At 33.7% G+C, this 25483-nt stretch overlaps 1 protein-coding gene across 2 annotated transcripts in view; it reads left to right on the top strand.

The window, feature by feature from the left end:
• EEA1 (early endosome antigen 1) overlaps positions 1-25483 on the top strand; it is a 133970-nt gene that overhangs the window by 62573 nt on the left and 45914 nt on the right. For both annotated transcript variants that reach the window (XM_067697527.1, XM_067697526.1), the window contains 6 exons: positions 1032-1153; positions 2279-2434; positions 8121-8237; positions 16683-17021; positions 22972-23121; positions 24161-24280. In XM_067697527.1, coding sequence (XP_067553628.1) covers positions 1032-1153; positions 2279-2434; positions 8121-8237; positions 16683-17021; positions 22972-23121; positions 24161-24280 — 1004 coding nt within the window. The remainder of the gene's footprint in view (positions 1-1031; positions 1154-2278; positions 2435-8120; positions 8238-16682; positions 17022-22971; positions 23122-24160; positions 24281-25483) is intronic.

Genomic DNA, 25483 nt, shown 5'->3' with positions numbered 1-25483 from the left:
AGCTTAATATTAAACAAACAACCCAATCCAAAAATGGGCAGAAGACCTAAATAGACATTTCTCCAAAGAAGACATGCAGATGTCCAAGAAGCACATGAAAAGCTGCTCAACATCACTAATTATTAGAGAAATGCAAATCAAAACTGCAATGAGGTATCACCTCACACCAGTTAGAATGGGCATCATCAGAAAATCTACAAACAACCGATGCTGGAGATGGTGTGGAGAAAAGGGAACCCTCCTGCACTATTGGTGGGAATGTAAACTGATACAGCCACTATGGAGAACACTATGGAGGTTCCTTAAAAGTAAAAATAGAATTACCATATGACCCAGCAATCCCACTACTGGGCATATACCCAGAGAAAACCACAATTCAAAAAGACACATGCATCCCAGTGTCCATTGCAGCACTGTTTACAATAGCCAGGTCATGGAAGCATCCTAAATGCCGATTGACAGACGAATGGATAAAGAAGTTTTGGTACATATATACAATGGAATATTACTCAGCCATAAAAAGGAACGAAATTGGGTCATTTGTTGAGACGTGGATGGATCTAGAGACTGTCATATAGAGTGAAGTAAGTCAGAAAGAGAAAAATAAATATCGTATATTAATGCATATATTTGGAACCTAGAAAAATGGTACAGATGAACCGGTTTGCAGGGCAGAAATTGAAACAAAGATGTAGAGAACAAACATATGGACATCAAGCAGGGAAAGCGGCGGGGGTTGGGGGTGGTGGTGGGATGAATTGGGCGATTGGGATTGATATGTATACACTGATTTGTATAAAATTGATGACTAATAAGAACCTGCTGTATAAATAAATAAAATTCAAAAAGTACAAAAAAATAGTTTATCATTTAATGTAATCAGAAGTATAATTTTATTGTATATGTTTATGGTTATCAAAGGAATGTGAATTAGAGTGATATATAGATATATACTGGAATATACAAGAATTTATAAAACTGTTCTTCCCTAGAGTTAATGTCATGTCATTTGTATAACTATCCTTAATTAGATGTAAAGTCAAAATATGATGAAGAAAGGAGTCTTCGAGAAGCTGCCGAACAAAAAGTGACCTATCTAACAGAAGAATTAAACAAAGGAGCAACTATAATTCAAGATCTAAAGACTGAACTGGTAATTTAGAAGCCATTTATTAGAATGTACCTTATTTGAAATCGAAAAATTAAATGTATACACTGATGAAACATTTTTGGAAGTACAGCTTGAGTAGAATGGAGGAAAGAAAAAAATTCCCTTTAGTTTTTCCACGTAAATGTATATACTTTATACGATTTTTAAAGTAAAAATGGAATTTTATGACACATAATTTATGACTTTAACATTTTTGTTGTTTCTATCTTAATATCGTGTCTTTTTTAGTAGTTTCCATATTTGCATCTCTGATCTTACCATCCCTTGAACTTTAGTTGTATAAATTTATACTTTTCGGGTACTTCTGATTGCATTTCTAGCTTTCATTTCAAATTCAACAAGTATAAAATCAAGTCATCCTGTTTCCTCTATAACTGTATTTCTGTCATTGGTACCATGTATTTTCATCACTCTCCTCAGGCTTAACAACTTTGGATCTGTCCTTGCCTCCTTTCTGTCCTTTATTTAGCACTCAAGAAATATATGAATAAATGAATCAACTGTATTCAACCTGCAACAAACCCAAATTATGCTTATACCTGTTCGTTCTTCATGTTATTGACCAGTTTCCTAGGATAAAAAAATGAAGGAATTTAGCATTTATCAAGTGATTGTTATCACCAGTGGGTGTACTTTGTGAAGGAAAGGAAAGCAATTAAAGTGCTAAGGATAATTGTGAATTTGTGGTTTTGTACCTTGAGTGCTAATACTATCAAGTATAAGATAGAGCGGGAAAAGGAGAGGGTGGTTGGGGGAAGACATCAGTGTTTGATGTTTGGAATCTAGTAATTGATATTAAAGATTGTTTTATTTTGATTTCTTAGTAGTAAAACTATTTTAAAAATGTGTGTTGGCCTTCCCTGGTGGCGCAGTGGTTGAGAGTCCGCCTGCCGATGCAGGGGACATGGGTTTGTGCCCCGGTCCGGGAAGATCCCACGTGCCGCGGAGTGGCTGGGCCCGTGAGCCATGGCCGCTGAGCCTGCGTGTCTGCTCCGCAGCGGGAGAGGCCACAGCAGTGAGAGGCCTGCATACCACAAAAAAAAGAAAAAAAAAAGTGTGTTATTTTAGTTTCACTGTGATTTTTAATTAAAATGTGTTGTTTCACAGCTTCAGAGACCTGGAATAGAAGATGTTGCTGTGCTTAAGAAAGAACTGGTACAAGTTCAAACGCTAATGGACAACATGACCTTGGAACGTGAGAGAGAATCTGAAAAACTCAAAGATGAATGCAAAAAGTTACAAGCAGAACATGCTCACTCACAGGTAATGAAGTTTAATGCACTTAAATGAGATTTATGTTAACTTGTTTAGTGTGCACTCTTGAGTGAAGCCAGAATTTTTCCGAGTGACCTATCAAGCAGTATTTGCCTTTCTTTCATCTGGTCTGAGTAATATTTGTATATAGTCAATATAGTCTGATAGTCAATATTTTTAATATTTGCTCTATGAAGCTAGAGCCTTAGAGAAGAATGTTTGCATACAAGAGTATTATTCTGTTTAATAAATGATGTATATTGTATAGAAATTACATTTAAAGTTAAATTTGCTCCAGACTAGTCAGTAAGTAGTAATTAAGTTTATTTCAATTTGGTAGGGGTAAAGGAAGTATGATTTCATTGTCTTCATTTGTATAACCAATGTTGTTTAGAAAAAGTATTTAAGACTTATTTTCTATTCGACTTCTTTTTCATTTATCAGTTATTTAATTTTGTGGTTGAAAGAAGTCATAAAAATCATCTAGTCTAACACTCCATCCAGGAATTCCCTTTATAGCATCTCTGATAAGTGATCTACAACTCTTGCTAGGTGGTGTAGGGGTGCATATTTCTTCCTAAGTCAGCCATTCCATTGAGTTGGCATTTGTTTCCCTATAATTTACATGCACTGGTTCCAGTTCTCAGGAATTAAACATAGTAAACTGTTCTTTTCCACATGAAATATTTGAAGACTGTTCATATTTACTCTGAGTTTTTTTCTTTTCCAGGATAAACATTCTCAGTTTCTTGTACTATTTCTTGCATGACTTTGGCCTGTAAATCCCTTATATAATTATGTCAGCATGTGACAAACTCTAGGATGTGTAGTAAATATATTTGCTTAAAAATGCCTTTGTCCTTCCTACTGTATCATAGGAGGTATTTTGTTATAACTAGTACTATGTGTAGTTCTTAAGCTCCCATATATTATGTGGACCTCTGTTTTTCATGTTTTCAGTTTAAAAAGTTGTTATAGTGACATTTCAACTTGCATCTCTTTCTTAGAGTTTTTCAGCTGGTGATCTAAAAGCCACTCTATTCATAATTAGTAACTTATTAATGAGCTATGGAGTATAAATATTATAGATAACCCATGTCATCCTTTATTTTAGTTCCTCCTGTATCTTATTAGTGGAGGAATGGTGAAAGTTTATGGGTACAACATGCATAGGCATGTGAGGCTTTATGATGCTTAACATTTCAGACTTTAAAGTTTATGAACTTCAGGTGCAGATTTCCCAAAAGTGATCTTTGTAGCCCAATGACACATAGTACCACAAATTTTCAAATAATTTCAGGGAGTTCATGAATTTATCAAAGCCAATAAAAAGCTCCTAATGTGTAATCAAGGAGAGTCTGAATCAAAGAAGTCTCATGAGGTAAAATCCCATCCAGATAATGCTTGAGTAGAAATTTCTTTTAACCCTGGAAGTTAAGTATTAAGTTTGTTTTATATTTAAGGAATCTGGGCTCAATGAGGTTAAATAACTTGTTCAAGGTCATGCACCGAACATAAAGAAGCTTGGATTAGAACTCAAGTTTGGTCTGAAACTCGTGTTCTTTCTATATCATGTTATTTCCCATTTTAGGTGGTCTGGTGATTGCCTTAGAAGTAAATTTGTGCTATTAATCTTGATCTAATACTTATTTTTATTACTTTTTATATCTTGACATATTGTATATTTGTATTGAGTATAGCTTAAAATACTTTTGAGTTGTGTCTAGTACCATTTCCACATGAAAAAAAATTACTGTCTAAATATTCCATCTCATTTATTTGTTTATAACTGTTTTTAGCTTCTGCTTACTCCTTGAAAACTGGCATGTATTTTATTAATTTATTAAAATTCATTTCTATTTATTCTCAGTTAAGTGTGTTAGTGAATTATATAACTTGAACTTAATAGAAAAAAAACTATTTTATATATTACTGCTTTACTGAACCTAAAACATTGGAATCAGAAACAAAACAGTAAAAGGAGTTAAAGAAACTAAAAATGTAATGATTTGTTTGGTATTTCTCGTTGAGGCTCAAGATATACAATCTGGTATTATACATTGTTAAATATGTTCCATTCCTTTCATTAAAAATATAACTTATGAATTCATTGACATTTAAAAAATCTAGATATTTTAGAAGGCATATAGAAAAATAACTCATTCTAAAGCATTTAAAAGTACTTTTAAAATAATTAGCTTTTCTTTAGATCAGAAATTAAGGTTAATAAAAGGATTATTTCTAAAAATCTACATTATTAAACATATCAAAGCTGTCATCAACTTATATTTGGTGTTGTCTTTAATGGAAATGATTTTTTAAGAATTTTATTTGTATTCCAAATATACTTATTTGAATCCCAATTTTTAAAGCTAATAAGGTTATAAAGAGATGGAATAAGTATGATTATACTCATGCATAGTTACTAAAGAGAGCATTTAAGTATCATTTAAAAGTAAGCTAGTATAAGAGATCAGATTTAGAGGTGTGTTTGGACTTTTTATTGTATGTTCAATGTGTACTTTTGTCAGTCTTCCACCTTTCATCCATCATTTTATTTTATTTTTTTCTGCTTTCTAATGGAGATGCTTAAACTTGAGGTAATGTGTTTTTGGAAGGCTTTTAATATTAGTACTACTTTTAATAGTACCATAGCACCATATAATTTTGTGTTTTAAGGCAATCTCAGAACTTCAAACATATGCTCAGTTTTGTTTTATTAATCAAGCAAATTTTTAACCATCTTTAAAATGATTATTTACTAAAACTAGTAGAATATTAGGACAATAATTATAATCTTAAAGCACTAGCAGGTTTGCGTGAAATATTTTTCCTTAATTATTTTGTAATTTAAAATTTTTTAGTAAAAATTCGATGTTAAATTCAATAATGTGGCTTCAAGGAAATGCAAACTATTTTATAGAGTCTTATATACTGTTTCCTTGTGTACAAATATCTAGTAACTTCTTGGAGATAGAATCACTCATCCCTTTAGCGAGTATTTTTTGAATGCCTGAGTGTCAGCAACTATTTTACATGTGGGGAATACAACAGTGAATAAGATACAGTGCCTGCTCTTATAAAGCTTATATTCCTTTGTGGAAACCAAATAATATATAAGTAAACCAAATCATGATAGAAAGTCAGTTAATGCTAAGTGCTATGTAGACAAACAAAACAGGATATGGACAGTAGTGGGGCTGGCAATAACGTGGGACAATGTTAGATAGAATGATCAGGGAAGGTATCCTCAAAGAGGATACATGGGAGAAGAATGAAGTAAGCAAGAAGCAGGGTGAAGAATTGGGAGCAGCATTCCCAGGAAGTGCAAGTGCTAAAGATTTCTAGCCACAAATGAGCTTGTCCTATTAACTAGTGAGGACTGTCTGTGTGACTTGAAGAACTTCTTTTTGAATTTCACCCAGTGATATTGCTATAGTGAATGTATTTATTTTCTTTGAAATTTTGTCTTCAGTCTTTATTTTTTAAAATAGAAACATATGACCACTGTCAAAAATTAAAACGACTCATAATGTGCAGTAGAGAGAGTGAAAGTGTCCTATAATTCACTCCTGTTCCTCCCCTTCCCCATAACTAAAATGTACCTTTAGGTGTATACTTTTCCCACATCTTTCTTTTTTCCCCCCTTGAGTAAAGTGAAAAATTTTAAATGCTTGCTTTTATATTTTTAAAAATTCTAGTTTAGAAACATATACATATTTAGTGTACGAAGGATACATTATAAAATTATTTATGTTACTGTATCTAAAAGGTATAAGATATAACAAAATAATTTTGGATACATTTGCTTTACATTTTCTTTGTTTAGTTCCTTTTATATGTTGGCATTTATCAGCAAGATAGATACTAGATAGATGTTACACATGGCTAACTGTATCTTATAAACTTTAATGTGGAATCATGGTATTTTAATGAAATATACTCAAAATTTGCATTTTAATACACTGTTACTTATTTCTGTTTATTATGTGTGAAATATTCTAGTAATTCCTTTGAAAGAGAGTTAGAAGTAGGGATTTAAATATGATAATTTATTTTCCTGTGTGATAAGTAGGCATTTGTACTACATGATTAAAACATACTAATTTAAAGTAGCTGGATTGTTCCTAATATTTTTATTAACATCCATAATATTGCTAATAGAAAGTGATTCTGAGGTTCAAAGTTGTTAGACATAACAAATTGAAATAAACTTCCAATACCTATATCCATTTCAACGTTACATGACCAGTTCAAGACAGAAAGCGTTTAGGATACACTTTTTACTTGAACACAGTTAAAAATACATGAATATTTAAATATTTTCTTTGAAGTATATTTTATATACATGTTTTCCTTAAAAAATCAGGTCATAAACATATCTCAGACATGCTGTCATTCCCCAAAACATTTTTGAAACCTCTTTTTATTGACTTTAAACCAGTTTGGAAAGCACTCAAAAAACTAGTTTCATTAATTTATGGTTATTAAAATAAGCCCAAGTGCTTAATCATTCAGTTCAGTTACCTTGTTTACTAGTTTGTTTCTAAAACTTTATACCTTCATCCATTATCCTTATCCCTTCATCCACAATGGATTTGGTTTTATTATAATGAGAATCCTTTAACAAAAAAAAGGGCCACACATTCTGGAAGGCTTTCCAAAAGAAGTAGCAAAAGATCACTTGGCATTATTGTCACAATAAATTAGTAGCCTTCTAAGATTTTTTCCTTGAAGATGAAAGTACTCACTTGTAATGTATGATATAGGTAATTGCCGATGTGTTCATTTAAAAACATTAAGAAATTTATTGTATTCATATTATAGTTTATTTACTGATGAAGAATATAGGCAATTGAAAATAATCATAATGTTAAGAATGTAAAAAGTAAAGCCAGTAAGCAGTATTAGAAATGAAAAAGTTCTCCTGTTAATATCACTTGCAGGAAACCATACTTAAAAGGCAGTACTTAGTCTCTCTCTAGTGGTTGAAGCTTTCATGTATAGGAAGCTTGTATTTCTAGGCTCTTTGCTTATCTTTCTCTTACCTTATTTATTAAATGATTAAACCATTGTTTTCATAATAGACATTAATTTTCATTTAAACAATATTAAATGCATTAAAGCAAATTCATACCCATCTATTATTCATGGTCATAGAGTGATCCAGGTTAATGAAACTATATATAGCTTCTGTTTGATAACTTCTTTGGACAAATACTTTCCATTACAGTCCAAAAGATGGATCACCACTTTCAATGGTATTTCTATGTTGGTTGTTGCATTTAACATGATTTTGAAGTAAAAAAAAAAAAGGCTGTGCACAGAAACTGGGAGAAAATATAGACATAACTTGGCATATCCTTTTTAAATTCAGGAGGATTAAAGTGTAGAATTTAAAGCCAGTAAATTCAAGATTGCAGTTTGGTGCTTACTTCAGACACATAAAATAGGATGTCAACTTTTCATTTCATGTATTATTAAATAAATGAAGTTGTATATTTTGGATAAATTTTAAAAATTAATTTTCAGCCAGAACAGATGTAGAGCTGGTAAGATAAAGAATCAGGTTGAAATTTCTGAGTTATTTCAGTTCAACAACAATGACAAAAATATATGTAATCTGAAAACCTTTGGATGCTTTCATTTCCTTTTTCATTTTAGTTTACTCTAATTTTCTTTTTTTTCCTTTTAGGCCATAATAGACCAGCTGAGGAGTGAACTTGCCAAAGGCCCCCAGGAAGTTGCTGTATATGTGCAGGAACTACAAAAACTTAAAAGTTCAGTTAATGAATTAACACAAAAAAATCAGGTAAGAATTTAAAAACTACATATAATGGTGAATTGATTTTATAGATCTTAAACTTTAATCTTGTGTATGTTATTTATATATTGGCACAGTACAGTATGACTTGTTCTGTGTGGGTTTTTTTTTTTAAGTGTTATTTACATTCACATTGTTATGCAACCAATTTCAGAAGTCTTTTCATCTTGAAAAACTAAAACTTAACACTCATTAAACAACTCCCCATTCACTGTCTCCCCTGCCCCAAACCCCTTCTACTTTCTATATCTATGAATTTACTATTCTAAGTAACTCATATGAGTGTAATCATACAGTATTTGTCTTGTTGTGTTTGGCTTATTTCACATAGGATAATGTCCTCAAGTTTCATTCATGTTCCTACCTTTTTAAGGTTATATTACATTGTGTGTATATATTGTATTATCTATCATCTGTTGCTTCCTTTTGGCTAGTTCTATTGTCAATAGTGCTGCTTTCAACATGGGTATACAAATATCTATTTGTGATCCTGCTTTCATTTTTTGGGGGGTAGATACCCAGAATTGGAATTGCTGGATTGTACTGGTAATTCTATGTTCTGTTTTTTGAAGAAATCACCATACTGTTTTCCATAGTGGCTGTATCCTTTTAAATTCCCATCAACAGTGCACAGGGATTCAACAGTTTCTTCACATCCTTGCCAACATTTGTTATTTTCTGTGATTTTTATTTGTCTTTTTTTGAGTGTTAAGGTGGTATCTCCTCATGGTTGATTTGCATTTCCCTAATGATTAGGAGGTTGAGCATCTTTTCATATGCTTGTTGGCTATGTAATTTTCTTTGGATTGTTTGTGTTTTTGTGTTGAGTTGTAGGAATTCTTTATATGTTTTTGATATTAACCCCTTATCAGATATATGATTTGCAAATATTTCCTCTTAGGTTGCCTTTTCACTCTGTTGATTGTATCTTTTTATAAAGGAAAAACGCTCCTGTGTGTCTCTACTCTCAATACTGTACTACACCTTCACTTCTGACATCAGATGTGAGGGTGTTCCGTATATTAACAGTTCTCAACACCAGCTGGGTGTCCTACAGTTTAGCTCAGTTCTTAAACGGCTTACCTGGAGCTAGCATCGGATTCCACAGATGAAGGGTGCAGTCCTGCAGGGCTGCCTGAGCACCCCAACCCCACCTCCGCCACACATCCCAATTCACACACCAATTGAAAGTCCAGCTTGTTACTTGTACTTCTGACCAACCGGCTATATAAATGGGAGGTTCCCAATCCCCTGCCTCCGGTGTGATTAATTTGCTAGAGTAATTCACAAAATTTGGGAAGACATTTTACTTACTAGATTACTGGCTTATTATAGATGACCATAACATAAGAACAGTGAGATGGAAGAGATGCATAGGGCGAGATATGTGTGAAAGGGTTTGAAGCTTCCATGCTTTCTCTGGGTGCTCTCCATGTGTTCACCAGCTCAGAGTCTCTCAAAACCCTCTCCTTCCTACACAGACATGATTGATTAAATCATTGACCACTGGTGATTAATTCAACCTTTAGCCCCTCTTCCCTCCCTGGAGGTCAGGGTGGGACTGAAAGTTCTAACCCTTTCTTCAAGGTTGGTTCCCCTGGCAACCAACCCCCATCCTTAAGGCTTTCTAAAAAATCACCTCATTAATACGAACGCATAGGTGGTTGAAAGGGGCTTGTTAGGAATAGCAAAGGATATCTTTATTGCTCTTATCACATAGGGAATTCCTGGGGTTTTAGGAGCCTGGTTCCAGAAATGGGAACCAGGACCAAATGTATATTTTACAGTATCACACCTTTGATGCACAGAAGTTTTAAATTTGAGAGAATTCAGTTTATCAGTTATTTTTGTTGCTATGCTTTTGGTGCCATATCCAAGAAATCATTGCTAGGTTCAGCGTCATGAAGCTTTTCTTCTAATAGTTTTAGGTCTTTGACTCATTTTGAATTAATTTTTTTATAGTGTAAGGTAAGGGTCCAGTTTCATTCTTTTGCATATGGAAATTCAGTTTTCCCAGCACCATTTGTTGAAAGGACTGTCCTTTTCCTATTGAATGGTCCTGGATCCCTTGTTGAAAATCATTTGACCATGTATGTGAGTGTTTATTTCTGGGCGCTCTAGTCTTCCTCTGTTGGTCTATATGTCTTTCTTTATGCCAGTAACACATTGTTTTGACTACTGTATGTTTCAATAAGTTTTGAAATCAGAAAGTATGAGACCTCCAACTTTGTTCTTATTCTGTCATGTTAATATTTTCCACCTTGGTTCTTTAAAGATGAGCAACAGATAATATTTAGTTTTGGGATAGGGCAGGTATTGGTATCAATACTTTTTTTCCCCATGTCTTTACTTTTTTGGTGGTAGAGGAATAGGAAGTTATTAAATATTTTTACTCAGAGATATGGTGAATTTGTTGGCTTTGCTTTGATGACTTAATTAATTCTCATATCTGCTTTTACATTTAATCTGTTGTGATATGTTTGAAGCGTGTGAAGAAAATTTAGTCTCACAGATGTGTAGTTGGAAAAGGGAGGACTATCTTAATAGCCCTTTCAGATAATTGTAGCTATTTTTATTTGATATTATACTGAAACAAAAGTATAGTTTCTCAAAAGTTAATTACAGTGTAGAATATGAAACCATAGTAATGCAGTTTTTGTACTTTGTAACAATAAAATTTTTTTCTCTGTCTTGCCTTTTGCATGGGTCTTTCCTGTGCATGATTTTGTAACGTTATGCATTAGTCATGTGGAAAATATTGGTTCACTGAGTTATGCAGATTTTTTTCCCAAATATTGACACATTTCATTGTACAATATAAAACTAATCACATTTGTCAATATCACCATCAATCTTAGAATACTTTATAGGTATGAGGAAGTGTCAAGGTCACGGTGGTGGACACAAGTTTTCCAAAATTCTAAGCTTCATTTGGAAGCTTGAATTTTATCATTGGCAACCAGTACTATCAGTTCTATCCTTTGAAGTGACAGATTTTCTTCCTCCCCAAATCTGAATAGTCATAGTTTGTCTGTCATTCTTAAAAATGGTGTTTCATGGAAAAAAGCAACTAGTTCAGTTTATAATTCAATCACATAAATGCTCTTCTTTATGACAGTTATATTATTTGGTATGCAGCAGAAGTGACCCAAATATACTTCCTATTTTTTCACAGTTTTTCTTTTTTCTTGCTATTTCAAATATTGCGGCTATGAACATTCACATACAAATCTCATGCATTTGTGTAAGAATTTCTGTTATGTAGTCTCAGGTGAAATTGCTGGGTTATAGGCTATATACATAATCAAATTTACTAGATGATCCCAAACTATTTCCCAGAGTAATTATACCAGTTTACCATTGTCCATTTTTCCGTATACTCCTGGTGCTGATTGGTTTTTAAAATTTAATCTTTTTTACATTTTATGAAAACCTCTGTGTCTCCCTACCCCATTTTTTCCCTCCTGTCAAGCTATATGTAGACAGCTTCCACATATACTCTAGTTTTATCTTTGTCCCTCAGTTTGATTTTTAATGTCTTTGAGCTCAGAGTTGACCTTCTACCTCTTGGAAATTTACCAGAGGTGTACACACAATGGATGTTTATGATCAGTGTAATTTATTTTGTATTTTTGAAGCATTAAACTATTAATAAGGGATAATGAAGCACAGATTGTGTGTGTGTATATATATATATATATATATATATATTCACACATGCATATATACATTCACACTATTAAAGGAAGTACTATTTTTTTTTTATGAATAATACATGGACTCAAGACGGTTTAGTGTGGTAAAATTAGGATAGTTTTGATTAGGGAATAATAGGATTTTCTACTAATCTTAATAATCTTTACATAAGTAAGACTTCAAATTTTTTTTTGAAGTGTTTTCCTGTGTAGGATTGTTTTCACTGGTTAGAGCAAGCACAGATGTGCATCTACCTTTTTTTATTATCCTTGCTCCCCCACCTCTCCTCACCCAAGTCCTTGGCAAACCATGATTGTTGACAGTGGTGATATCCAAGTGTTACGAATTTGGAAATCTCTGTGCCTGGTCTTTTTTTTTTTAAATTTTATTTATTTATTTATTTTATTTAGTTATTTTTGGCCATGTTGGGTCTTTGTTTCGATGTGTGGGCTTTCTCTAGTTGTGGCGAGCGGGGACCACTTCTCATCGCGGTGTGCGGACCTCTCACTGTTGCGGCCTCTCGTTGCGGAGCACAAGCTCCAGACGCGCAGGCTCAGTAATTGTGGCTCACGGGCCTAGTTGCTCCGTGGCATGTGGGATCTTCCCAGATCAGGGCTCGAACCCGTGTCCCCTGCATTGGCAGGCAGATTCTCAACCACTGTGCCACCAGGGAAGCCCTTGTGCCTGGTCTTTTGAAGGCTATTAATGAAATGCCTTGGGCAGCTTTTGTGGATCACAGGCAGCATCAAGGTGGATAGATAACATTATAAAATATAATGAATTGAAAAAATAGTTACTTTTTTGTTAATGTCAAGATTTTCAGCATTAAACCAGTGTTTTTTAATCACTGGCTTTGAAAACTTAAAAACAAGCCAGGAATCTTGAAGAAATTTCCTTTTTAGTTTCTAATAAGAATCATATGCTGACATTTAAACAAAATTCTGCAGCTCAATTTAATTAACTATTTCCATATAAATTCTGAACAAAATCATATGCTTATTTAAAGCTACTAATGTGATCAATATAGGTCATTGTAAGAGACTGAGTTATTTTTTGGGTCTCACCTCTTACCCATTTTCCATCCTTCATTGCTCTCCGCTTTCCCACAGTCTCAGTATTAAGATGTTCATAGGCCAAAGCAGAAGCCAGATATGGCAAGTAGTTGTATTGCTGTGTATTACCACTGTATTGCAAAGTGGTATATTGAGATGAACAGCATAGTACAGTGGTGAAAGGCATGTTTAAATGCCAGCTTTGTAACTGACTGGCTGTAACCCAGAGCCTCTTAAAGTCTCTTTCCTCTTCTGCTAAGAAGTACTGTTATACTTATTTGCCTCTTAGGATTGATATGAGTATTAAAAAAAGTAATAGATGTTGAAGTGCTTAGACCACTGCCTGGCTTAGAGTAAGCACCTCAGTGAATGTTTGTTGTTACTGTTTTTATTTACTGTAAGTTTTGTGATACAGAGTTGAGTCAAGACCAAGGTGGATGTTTTCCTAACTTACTGCCTAGTAAATCAGGAAAGACTCTTGTTGAAGACATAACTTTTTAGCTTAGTCTTGTTTTTTTTTTTTTAAATTAATTAATTAATTAATTTTGGCTGTGTTGGGTCGTTGTTGCTGTGTGCGGGCTTTCTCTAGTCGTGGTGTGTGGGGTCTGCTCTTCGTTGCGGTGCGCGGGCTTCTCATTGAGGTGGCTTCTCGTTGCGGGGCACGGGCTCTTGGCGCGCAATCTCAGTAGTTGTGGTGCTCGGGCGCGGGCGTAGTTGCTCTGCAGCATGTGGGAACTTCCTGGATCAGGGATTGAACCCATGTCCCCTGCATTGGCAGGCGGATTCTTAACCACTGCGCCCCTAGGGAAGTCCCTTTAGCTTAGTCTTTAAGGATGCTTAGGAGCATGTCACATGGCAGAGGGGTTAATGGCATTTCATTTTGAGAGCTAGATACAGAAGGCTTGGGGACATGTAAGAGCACAAAATATAAGATGTTGGAGAGGTACAAGTAGTTCAGTTTGTTCTTTCTCACAAAGCTGTTTTGAGGAACAAACGAGATGAGATCCTTGAAACCACTTTGTAAGCTATCAAGCAATAAAAAATGCCATTCTTTTTGCATTTCTTCTCATTACCTGGGCTAGTAACAAGTGAATAACAGAGTCTAATACAGGGAAATTGTCTCTGTAAGGAAATATGTTGAAAGAACAATTGGTGAGGAAGTCAAAAGAGGACTGGACATTCGGAAGGAAAGAATTTTGCTTACTCAAATGATAATTATGTTATGAGTTAAGCTTAACATTCATTTTATAATTTAAACTTGAATAGTGTATGCTTTGGGAAGGCCTGAATTGACTCACGGAGTGTCTGAATTGTGTTGTGAAAACTTTATTGGACTTAGAATCATCATATGTGACTCTGCTACCTGGCCAAGTCATATCAGGTTCTTTCAGCTTTAGCTTCTTCATCCACAGAATGGGGATGATAATGTCTATCTCATCTTTTGTTGTAAGGATTAATATGGAGAAGTGAAAGTGCAATTACTGTTTTCTTTAATGGATTCTACTGTACTTAAAAAAAAATCAATCTTCGAAAACCATGTATTCACTAGACTTTCTGCTTCAGATTCCATGAGAAGACCATAATAAGGATAAAAAGTTTGTGATACTAGATATAGTAAACCTTTTGCATATAAAAAATATATAATGTGAGTGGATTAGGTTATTTAAAAAGAAAGTGGTTTAGGTTCTTTTAAATAAAATTTAATTATCTCATCTGTGCAATAAAGCAGGAAGATTTTGATTAATATTTTAGGATAAGTGAATTTTAAAGTGAATGGTTGTAATGTATTTTTGCTTCTTAAAGAGTAAAGCTGTCTGAGGGGTCCTTTTTGTATAGAACTAGTAGGATTACTTGGGCACTTTATGAGTAAGCCTATGAGGAAGGCTCACTACCTCACTACTAGACTTAATTTTTGTAGCATGTTTTAAAATTATATCCCACCCAAGTATTTGTGAGCATGGTTGCATTCATAAAATTTAGTAACTTAGAATTTTCTTTGAAAAGATGCAAGGCATTTATAATGATCAATGAATAGACTTAATTTAGCTTATGAATTCTAAAATAAATAGTATTTTCTTAAAAGAAAAAGTATGAAATCAAGTCAAGAAAGATGTGGAGTTACTAACGAGTAAGACAAAGTGTTTATAAAGAGAGAACTTTCCTAACAAGTAGTTTGACTCAAAATTATTATTTTTTTTCTCCAGTCTTTTGGCTCTACCTCTTTTGTTCTGTGTCTGTTGGTCAGTCAAGACACAACTAATTGCTAATTGCTAATTTTGCTGAAAACTTCTGGGTGCTGTTTTTACTTTGTCTCCCATTTTGTCTTTCTGACATATATCTTTTTGACACTGCTTTTTCTATAGTATATTTCTACTTGGTAATTTACATTAATGAACTTTTTCTCAGACATGTGTTTAAGAACCATTACTGCTGCCTTTCCCACTCTATTATCTAAATTTATTACTCCCCTGTGTCCCCTCTTGCAACTTGTTTGTCTGTTCCTTTGTGTCTTTTTGTATAGAGCAGATAGCATGAGTCATGTATATATACCTTGTCCTTAACTCCTCTCACTACTTTACCAAGTTCAAACTTTGTTTTCAGGTGATTTTAACTTACTAGTTAGCCCCACCTGACTTTGCTCTTTTCATTTAAAAAAAAATTGTGCACTTGAGAAATTTAACACAGCTTTTGTATTAATCTGTGTTTGTGCATTATGTTTTAACTTAGAAAAAATTTTTAAATGTGTTTCATTTAGATTATAGTCTGTTTAAAGGCCAGAAGTTTTGCTTCCCCTCCACTGTTTCTGTATTATCCCCTTCTAGCACACTGTATATAAAAATGAGTATAGTAAATGTCCATGATTGACTCATCAGGTGCTTATAGTGGCTTCTTTTCCTGGCTATCTTTCTTACAGAGTTGAGTCAAAATTCTGATCCATATCTTGTGTGTAAATATCTTGACTAAAAATGTTCAATATTAGTAGTAAAAACTCCACTGAGCCCAGACTTTAACATTTGATTAGGCTGGTTGATCCAGATCTTTGATTGGAGGTGTCATTTTTATATTTTGTACTTGATAGTGTTGAGTAAAATAACAAATATAAGGCAGGTAAGTGATATTTTTAAAAAAGATCACTGTTTTACACACCTAGAAAGAAATTTGAATAAGTCTTAAACTTGTGACTCTTAAAAATGATGTTTGTCAAGAAGAGCAAAAATGAGGAATCAGTAGAATCAGGCATACTAGAGCAGTAAATGGTATTGTTATTGCTAAAGCTCTTACCAATTATGAAATTGCAAAGCCAAAAATCAGAATTGCCATATTGTTACTTAAAGTAATTTTTGATAATAGAGGGGTAGTTTCAATTTTTAACTCAAATGGGAGATTATAAATATGTTGCATAGCCTAAAGAATCTAGTTAGTAGATTTTAATGTTTTCATTTTATGTCAAAATTTTGTTGGTAATTCTTAAATTATATTAATAGAGCTTAGTCAAGTAGACCAATAATAAAACCATAAGTTAGTATATAACAATTTAATTCTTCTTGATTAAAATATTTTCACTGTGTTTATATTATTTACTAAAACATTTAGTAGGAAATGATATTGCTCTAAAGATTATTTGAATAATTAGAATAATTAAAAATATTAGGAAAAGAAAAAAATTGTTAAATTGTTATTTCAGAACTTGACTGAAAAGTTGCAGAAGAAAGAACTGGACTACACTCAGTTAGAGGAGAAACATAATGAAGAATGTATGAGTAGAAAGAATATACAAGCAAGCCTTCATCAAAAAGACCTAGATTGTCAACAGCTTCAGTCAAGGTTATCTGCATCTGAAACCTCACTGCAGAGAATACAGGCAGAGCTAGGTGAAAAGGGAGAGGCTACTCAAAAGCTCAAAGAAGAATTATCAGAAGTGGAGACCAAGTACCAGCACCTTAAGGCAGAGTTTAAACAGCTACAACAACAGAGAGAAGAAAAGGAACAGCATGGATTACAACTCCAAAGTGAAATTAATCAAGTAAGAGCTGTTAACTTTTATTTATTGTAATTCCCCCTATGGTTTCTTCTTAGTGTGTTTGATGGTTGTTTGATCATAATATAGTTCATAAAAAAGTTGTCATTTAAAAAAAAAAACTCTTAATTTTCACAACCTATAGTATTGCGTCAGATCTCATTTCTGTTAATTTCAATTTCCCTTAAAATGATAGTATCTATCATATAGTATTATTGTGAAGTGTTTATGAGTTAATACATATAAATTGCTTAGAATGGTACCTGGTACATGGTAGGTACTCAGCAGGTATTAGCTATTATAATAATTCAAATTGTTGATCATTCTTTTATTTAAAAATTCTTATCTTTTTTCTTTTCTTGTTACTAAATTTTAAAAATATAATTACTGTTAAACCAATAGTATAAAAATTAAATATTTTAAAAGAAGAAAACAAATTAGTCCTAACAACTATTTTTTATAGGTAAATAATATCTCTCAGAAGTTTCATGGAAGTTTTGACTTTGCCATTAACTTAAATTTTGAATTCTCTATTCTAATTATTTCTTATAGGTAACATTAAAGTTGGTAGAAAAATGGAAATTTGGGGGAGATTAAAGTCCTCAGCCACTTTTTTTTTTTGATAATTTTCGACTATTTTCATTTATAGGGCAGTGATACTTGGCTTTGTGGCATCAGTCCTCTGTCTTCTTAGCCTGAGATACTCTTCCTATTTCTCTTCTCCCTGATAAATACAATTTACTCCACTTGTCCCGTTACCAGAAATCTTTTTCTGCATATTGCCACTTCTCACCACCACCCCCTCCAGAGATGGCTTAAGCATTTACATATCTTTTTTTTTTTTTTTTGCGGTACACGGGCCTCTCACTGTTGTGGCCTCTCCCGTTGCGGAGCACAGGCTCCGGACGCGCAGGCTCAGCGGCCATGGCTCACGGGCCCAGCCACTCCGTGGCATGTGGGATCTTCCCGGACCGGGGCACGAACCCGTGTCCCCTGCAGCGGCAGGTGGACTCTCAACCACTGCGCCACCAGGGAAGCCCAAGCATTTACATATCTTGATTGTTTTACTTATCACAGTATAGTATATTATCATAACTTATGTATCTTTCTTCACTAGACTCTGAACTCTTCAGGTGCAGAGACCATGTCTTATTCATTTTTTTCCCCAACTACCTGGCATTTTGCTTGTTAATCAGCAGATGTTTTAGTAAGTAAGTGAATGAACAAATGCAGGCATTCATAATCGAAGGAAACAGAGGCTTGGGGATATCAATGAATAACTTAAATATAACTTAGATATTTGCCTTTCAGTTCAAATGAACAAATGGGGCATTTATGTTTTCTAAAAGACACTATGCGTTGTTTATTAGGAGATACAGAAATGAAAAAGGAAACAGTACCTACCTTAAATGATTATGTAAATCTCATTGAGGATGAGGCAAGTACTATCCTATACCAATGAATGTGAGAATTAAAATAAAATGATCTCATATACCATGGGAATTTGGAAGAGTTCCTCTCCTGTTTTCTCCCCCTCGCCCCATAGTACTTCATATTGTATAATTATTTTGTCCTGTTAATGTGATCAAAAAAAGCTTTGTGTGAGAGAGAGAGATGGTGCTTGAAATTGTGAATATTGGATGGGTTTTGACAAGTTGCAGTTTGAAGGCAGGAGGGTCTTCCAGGCAGAAAAGTAAACTAGAGGCAGGGAAGTATCACAAGAACCAGGGAGGGACACGCATTTGCTCTGAGGATAGGGTATGTGTAATAGTAGTGGACTATTTTGAATCCAAAGAGCATTTGGAAGTTTATTATGCAGGCTTTTGAATAGCAGGCTGAGGAATTTGGGTTTCATTTGGTTGTCAGTGGGTGGAGGGGCATCAGGAATTTTTGAGAACCTACTCAATATTTTTATTCAAAGACTTGAATGTACCTAATTTTTTGGTTTAGTCACAATTCTGTACAAAATAAAGAAGTTGTACTGAAGACCTTGAAGTGATACCATTTATCTTCTTCTCTTCAGCATGCTGTCTGGATTCTACCTTCAAAGCATGACTCAAATCTGTCCACTTCTTTTCATCTATACTGCTACCACCCTTAATCTCAGCTGCTGCCATTGCTCACCTGGGCTACTGTTAGCCTTTTTACAGGTTTCCTTTTTCTAGAGACCTCCTTAGTCTATTCTCCGTATGGAAGCCAGAGGCCTTGTTTTAAAATGTGAAGGATATCACTTTATTCCTCTGCTTAACAACCTCAGTGGCTTTGCTTACACTTTGAATTGAATCCAAATATCTTACTTGGTCATGTAAGCACTTGTGTGTAGTATGGTCCACACTATGTCTGTTTTCAAGCTTGTCTCCAACATGTGAAGCAGCCATACTGATCTCCTTTCAGTTCCTCAAACACTCCCAACACTTCAAAGCACTTTCCTGCCTTAGGTCCTTTGCCCATGTTTTTTTCTTAGAGTGTTCTTGATTTCAGTTCTTCATAAGGCTTGCTCAGGTATTGTTTCCTCAATAAAGCTTTTCTGGACCATTCTATTTCAATAGCTTATTTTCCATTTATTCTGGACCCTACTTTATTCCAGCAAGCTGCTTCTTTATAATACTTTATATTGTATAGTTAGTTTACTTGTATATTATCTACCATTCCCTTTGGATGGTGAGCTACTTAATTTGAGGAATCTGTTTTATTCTGTACTCTATCAGCCTCTATACTTAGAGCTTTCAGTAAGTATTTATTGGAAGAATGGAAGTGAACCTCACCTTAAACCTTCTTTCAGCGTCCTTAAAGAGTGTAGGGATGAACTGGGTTTGTTTTGCTCTCCACTGTATCCTCAGCTCCCATATCAGTGCTGACAAAAATAGATAGCTGTCAGTTGTCAACAAAGGACTTGAAAACAAAGTACCCCATATTCTTCATATTTGTGTTCGTGAGCACTTTTAAAATAGCCACAGATGTGCAGATAATGATGTTATGTAATTAAACAATTAGTCATCAATTTACTTTTTTAATTTTTAAAAAATTTTATACAATATTTAAAGGTTTCTTTTTCTTTACAGTTATTATGAAATATTGTCTGTATTCCGCATGTTGTACAGTATGTCCTTGAGCCTGTCTAACCCAGTAGTTTGTATCCCCCACTCCCCAACCCATATGTCCAACTTCATTTAAAAAAATTATCTAACATGCCATCTCAAATAGCATAGTGGTTTATGAGTGTGGATTTAAGAACCAGCTTTCTGAGTTCCAGTTCTGTGGCCTACAAGCTGTGTGAGCTTGGACAAGTTATTTAATTTGTACCTCAGTTTGCTCATCTATCAAAAAGAGGATAAGAATGGAACTGTCTTCATAGGGTTATTATAAGGATTAAATTAGTTAATATTTGTGAAGCATTTGGAATAGGGCCTGGCACTTAGCAAACATTAATTGGAACTTAATGAATAAAGAATTATGTATATAAGTTTACAAAACTAAATTTCTCAGAGAACATATACATGTATGTATATCTCAAAATGTAACTTTAGGATAGACCATTCTATTAATAATTCCAGGATGTACTATTTTTGCTCTTAGTTTATCCTTTTTTTTCCTTAACATATTTACTCTAAAATGATATAGGCATTACGGCTTAAGGGATTTTGGCCTGCTTACACCCTTGGGCAGCTTTGATTTGAGATTCATCTCTTTATTAAAGATCAGGGATTTATCAGGATTGTACAGTAAAGAGTGACAGTTATTTATAATATATAATGACAGTTATTTATAATATATAATATCTCTTTTTTCACCCCTTTAGTAAATCTTCGCTTCAGAGCAACAGTTATCTTTATTTATTTAATAAAAAATTTTTACTGGAGTATAGCTGACCCACGATACCATGTCAGTACCAGGTGCACAGAAAAGTGAATCAGCCACACGCATCCACACATCCACTCTTTTCTAGACTCTTTTCCCATATAGGCCACCAGAGGAATATTGAGTAGAGCTCCCCATGCTACACAGTAGCTCCTCACTAGCCATCCATTCCATATATAGCAGTGTGTACATGTCAATCCCAATCTCCCAATTTATTCCACCCCCCCCCGCCTCACCTGCTGGGAACCATAAGTTTGTTTTCTACATCCAGAGCAACACTTATCTTTAATTTGGTGGTTCTTCACTCTGTCTGCACACCAGAATCACCTGGGGAAATTTAAGAAATTACCAATATCAAGGCCTCACCCTCCACTCAGTTATGCCATAATCTCTGGCATAGGCCTGGGCATTGGTGTATTTAAATGTTTCCCCTGTGATTGTACTGTGTAGTTGAGATTGAAAACTGCTGCTTTTTAAAGTGTTGCTTTTTGGCAAATGATTCCTGAAACTAAATATCATCTGATTCTTGTTATGAAAACATGGATTTCTGGGCTTCAGCTCAAATGTACTAAATCTAAACTTCTAGGGGAGAAGTCTGATTATCTTTGTGTTAATAATGATATTGGGTGATTCTTATCCAACAAGTTCAGGAACTAGATGTAGGGGATGCCTGTCTGTAAGAGATCAAGCACTTAGATGCTTGAAATATGAATTTACTTTGAAGGCCTCCTTTGCTTTCACATACCAGGATTGGATCTACTTCTTGTAGTGAGAAGGAGAGGGTTTGGGTAGTTACTACAGGCTAATTCACTGCATTTTAAGAAGAAGAAGAAGAAAACGGAGAGATGTCAGGGTGCTGGCTTAGGACAAGAATAAAATAAATGTCTTTTCTTTAAATGTTACTGATTCCTGTTTTAGTTAGATTGAAGCATGCTTTACTTTAGAAATCCACTTTGGTTTTCTTTATTGAGGATAGGATATATTTTGACAGCTGCAGCTTGTTTCATAGCATAAGAAAATAGTGGGTGTCCACTCTTCCGATAGAACTTTATTTTTTTCCTTGCCAACTGTGAATTTTTATGGAGAAATATGCAAGTGTAGAGCATATAAGTGTATATATGACACAAAGGCTATAGACTCTTAATATTTTCAGATTTAATATGAATGGGTTTGATTGAAAGCAATTGTATAGTATGCTTGTTATTAATTTCCAGTTTTGCTGAGGCACATGCTGAGATTTGATTTAATGTGTTATGAGGCTGGGGTGTAGAAATACTCTTAGTGTGTAAACTTTGCCGAATGTCTTGCATCTTTATCTCCACGCCACTCTTTTTTTGTTCTGTACTCCCAGCACTTGTGCAGTAATTCTTCTAAAATTAGTACAAACTTTTTTTTTTTTAATGGACCCACCCCCAGCCAGTCCCACAAGAGAAACCAGCTGTTATTTCTGGTAGTATTAGTGAAAATAAGGAATTTGAGAAAGTGATAGTTCTAGCTCCAAGAAAAATTTCTCCTTTAGTTTTAGCTAGGTGGCAATTTTAAAGCTAATGAATGAGAATCACCTAATATTTTAAGAAACTATTCTTTCCTCTATTTTATTTAGAAATTGTGTGCCAGTTTGAGGACTTGAGAATACTTTGTGCTCTATTCAGTACCCAAATGTAAGAAGTCAGTTGTGGTGGTTCATAATTATGGGAAAACTACAAGAATCACTTTGGGATTCTAAAAACTACAGTGGAATAGGTCTGAATGTGCCTTAAGTGTCTTAATTTTTAAGTTTTGTTTTATTTAAGTTCCTCAAGTGATTACAACACTTATATCTAAACAAGAGCTTCAGGTTTGCTGGCTTTTGTTTTTTTTTTTAAAGAGTGCAAAAACCCTGAAATCTGTGATGTTTGGTTACAGTTTTATGAGTCATAATTTATGTGATTAAAATTCAGTTGTTTCTTAGGTTCCTCTAAAGTATCAGGAAAATTAATATATTATTTTTATATTGGTGAAAAATAAAACATTGTTTGGAAAGTAGGTGGTAGTAGTAATGGTGGTGATCCTAGGTGTGTTTATACATATGTACTTACTTTTTTTTCCTTTTCTGAAGTTACACAGCAAACTTCTGGAGACAGAGCGCCAACTAGGGGAAGCTCATGGTAGGCTGAAGGAACAGAGACAGCTTTCAAGTGAAAAGCTGATGGATAAAGAACAACAAGTGGCTGATCTACAGCTCAAACTTTCTCGTTTAGAAGAAGAGGTAAGCTCGCATTTCAAATGAGTTTACATTAGTACATTTATTGATAGATTTGAGGCATCTTAAATATTGTTTTTAATCTTTTTATGGTCAAGAGCTTTAATTGGATTTTTTTAACTTTAAGTTGGGACTTTTATTTCTCCCCAGTTAAAATGTCCTATTTATTAACTGCATTAAGTCATTTTGTTGTGATTGTATTCCCTAAAGTTCTCAACAAAAATGTGCAAAGAAGGCTGCTCTTCAGCTTTAGGCAGGATAAATTCTCGGGGTGAACCTGTCAGGCTGCTCAAGAAGAGTCTTCCTATCCAGGAAGGACCAATTCCTAATGACTCTGGAAAATGAACAGTTGATGAGGGCATTAATGACATGTAGTTGGTGCATATAAACTTTGAGTTTGCATTTAAGGATTTTCTCTTTTAAAAATTAAAGATAAGATTGTATGCTATCCTAATTTAAGCTGTAGTTGGCAAAAATGGTAACTGATATTTGGTTAAAGTAAAAGTTATCATTAAAGTACTTCTTTTATTAGAATTGAACAAACCCTGAGAGTTAAAATCTGTAGCTTCAGCAAAAGATTTTCTTCTAGACCCAAAATCTTAGTGTGGTAGATCATGCTGTTGTTTCCCAGTAAGTGATAATTATGATTGTTGTGCAAAAAGTAAAACAAATATTGATACTGTTACAAAAATAATTATATAATTAATTTAAAATTAATTAAAATAAATATATAATTAATTATATATAATTAATTCCTTGATCATATTAGTATATAAAAACAATAATAAACTAAATACCAACCTGGAGAAAGAATTTTATACTTTTCAGGATGAGAATGAATTCTTAAGGAATAATTTCTTAATCATGAGATTACGATTCTATAAGTAATGAGATATTGCTTTTAAAGTTGATTTTTATCTGTTGTTTGAATTGAATTTTCTCTTCAGACTTGAGAATTGTGAGATCTGAAGTACTACCAGATATTTATATGCTAGCATTATGCCTTTAAGTTGTCAACTGACAGTCTTCATTTTTTTTTTTTAAGTTGAAGGAAAAAGTAACAAATTCCACAGAATTGCAGCATCAGTTAGATAAAACAAAGCAACAGCATCAAGAACAACAAGCTCTTCAGCAAAGCACTACAGCAAAACTTCGTGAAGCTCAGGTAAACAGTATTTGAATTTTTAGCCTTTTAAACAAAAATTAACCAAATCATTATCCTTTTGTTGTGGTGAAACTAGATAATGCAAAGTACTTGATTATGAAGAGTTTTGATAATTTTCAGTATCTGGATAATCAGAAAATCTTTTTCTTTTGATTGCTCTGTTGAAAAATTTTTCTAAAATATTAAAAAATATTTATTATAAATAATTTGTTACTTATAAATTTATATAAAAATTTTAAATTTATTAAATTTCTGTTAAAGAAATTTATTAAATTTATTTAAATAGAATATATTATTTAAATTGTTATTTATACATAATAAATTATTTATTATTGTTTATTAAAAATACCTTATTTTAGAAATTAAAAATGCAAATAAAATTTCTCAGTTTAGTTTACCTCAGTAAAAAATAACATTTTGTATTTCCTACAGTAGAACTTACTGTTTATTGGTCATGTCTTTCCCTGTTTCAGAGCTATCATATGAACATTGGAATTGTAGGTATAGAAAATGTGACTGAGTTAAATTTGTACAGATTCTATAGTATAGCTCAGAAGATTGAAATAAGTTAAATTTTTTTTTTGTTATGGTGAGCAGAAGACGGTACCCATATGTTTGAAATGAATTTGAATTTGACATTCATTTATTTCTTTGGTCTTTCACTAATTCATTGAATATTATTGAGCACTGTGTGTCAGGCCCAGTGGTAAGCACTGAAATTAGAGAGCTGAGTAAGACACAGTGCCTGCCTTCTAGGAAATGGCAATCTAATGATATACACACAGAAGCAATGTTGGAATTGAAAGGAGGCAGTAAGTAATATATGCCTTTCTTTCCCTTTTGAGTTTGGATAGTGGCATGGGAGTCAGGTGGTTAGAGATCCAAATATTGTATTCATTTATTTGTTCTTTCATTCAGTCAGTCAACAAATATATATTAATGTCTACTCTTAGCCAAGGAAGTGATTTTGTGGATATGGCAGCAAAGAAAATAGACAAAGATGTCTGCTCTCATGGAGCTTAGTGAGGAAGACAAATACTAGCCAAGGTAAATAGGCAAAATATATAGTGTGTTAGATGGTGGAAGTGCTATGGAGATGAAAAAAGGGACGGGGAGTAGGAAGTATCTGGGGATCTGGAGGTGGGACTGCAATGTTAGATATGGTTGCCAGGGAAGGCATCTTTGAGAAGATCTAAAGGAAGG

Source organism: Pseudorca crassidens, chromosome 11 (assembly GCF_039906515.1).
Source record: "Pseudorca crassidens isolate mPseCra1 chromosome 11, mPseCra1.hap1, whole genome shotgun sequence".
Lineage (NCBI taxonomy): Eukaryota > Metazoa > Chordata > Mammalia > Artiodactyla > Delphinidae > Pseudorca > Pseudorca crassidens.
This window is presented reverse-complemented; position numbering and strand designations above follow the sequence as displayed.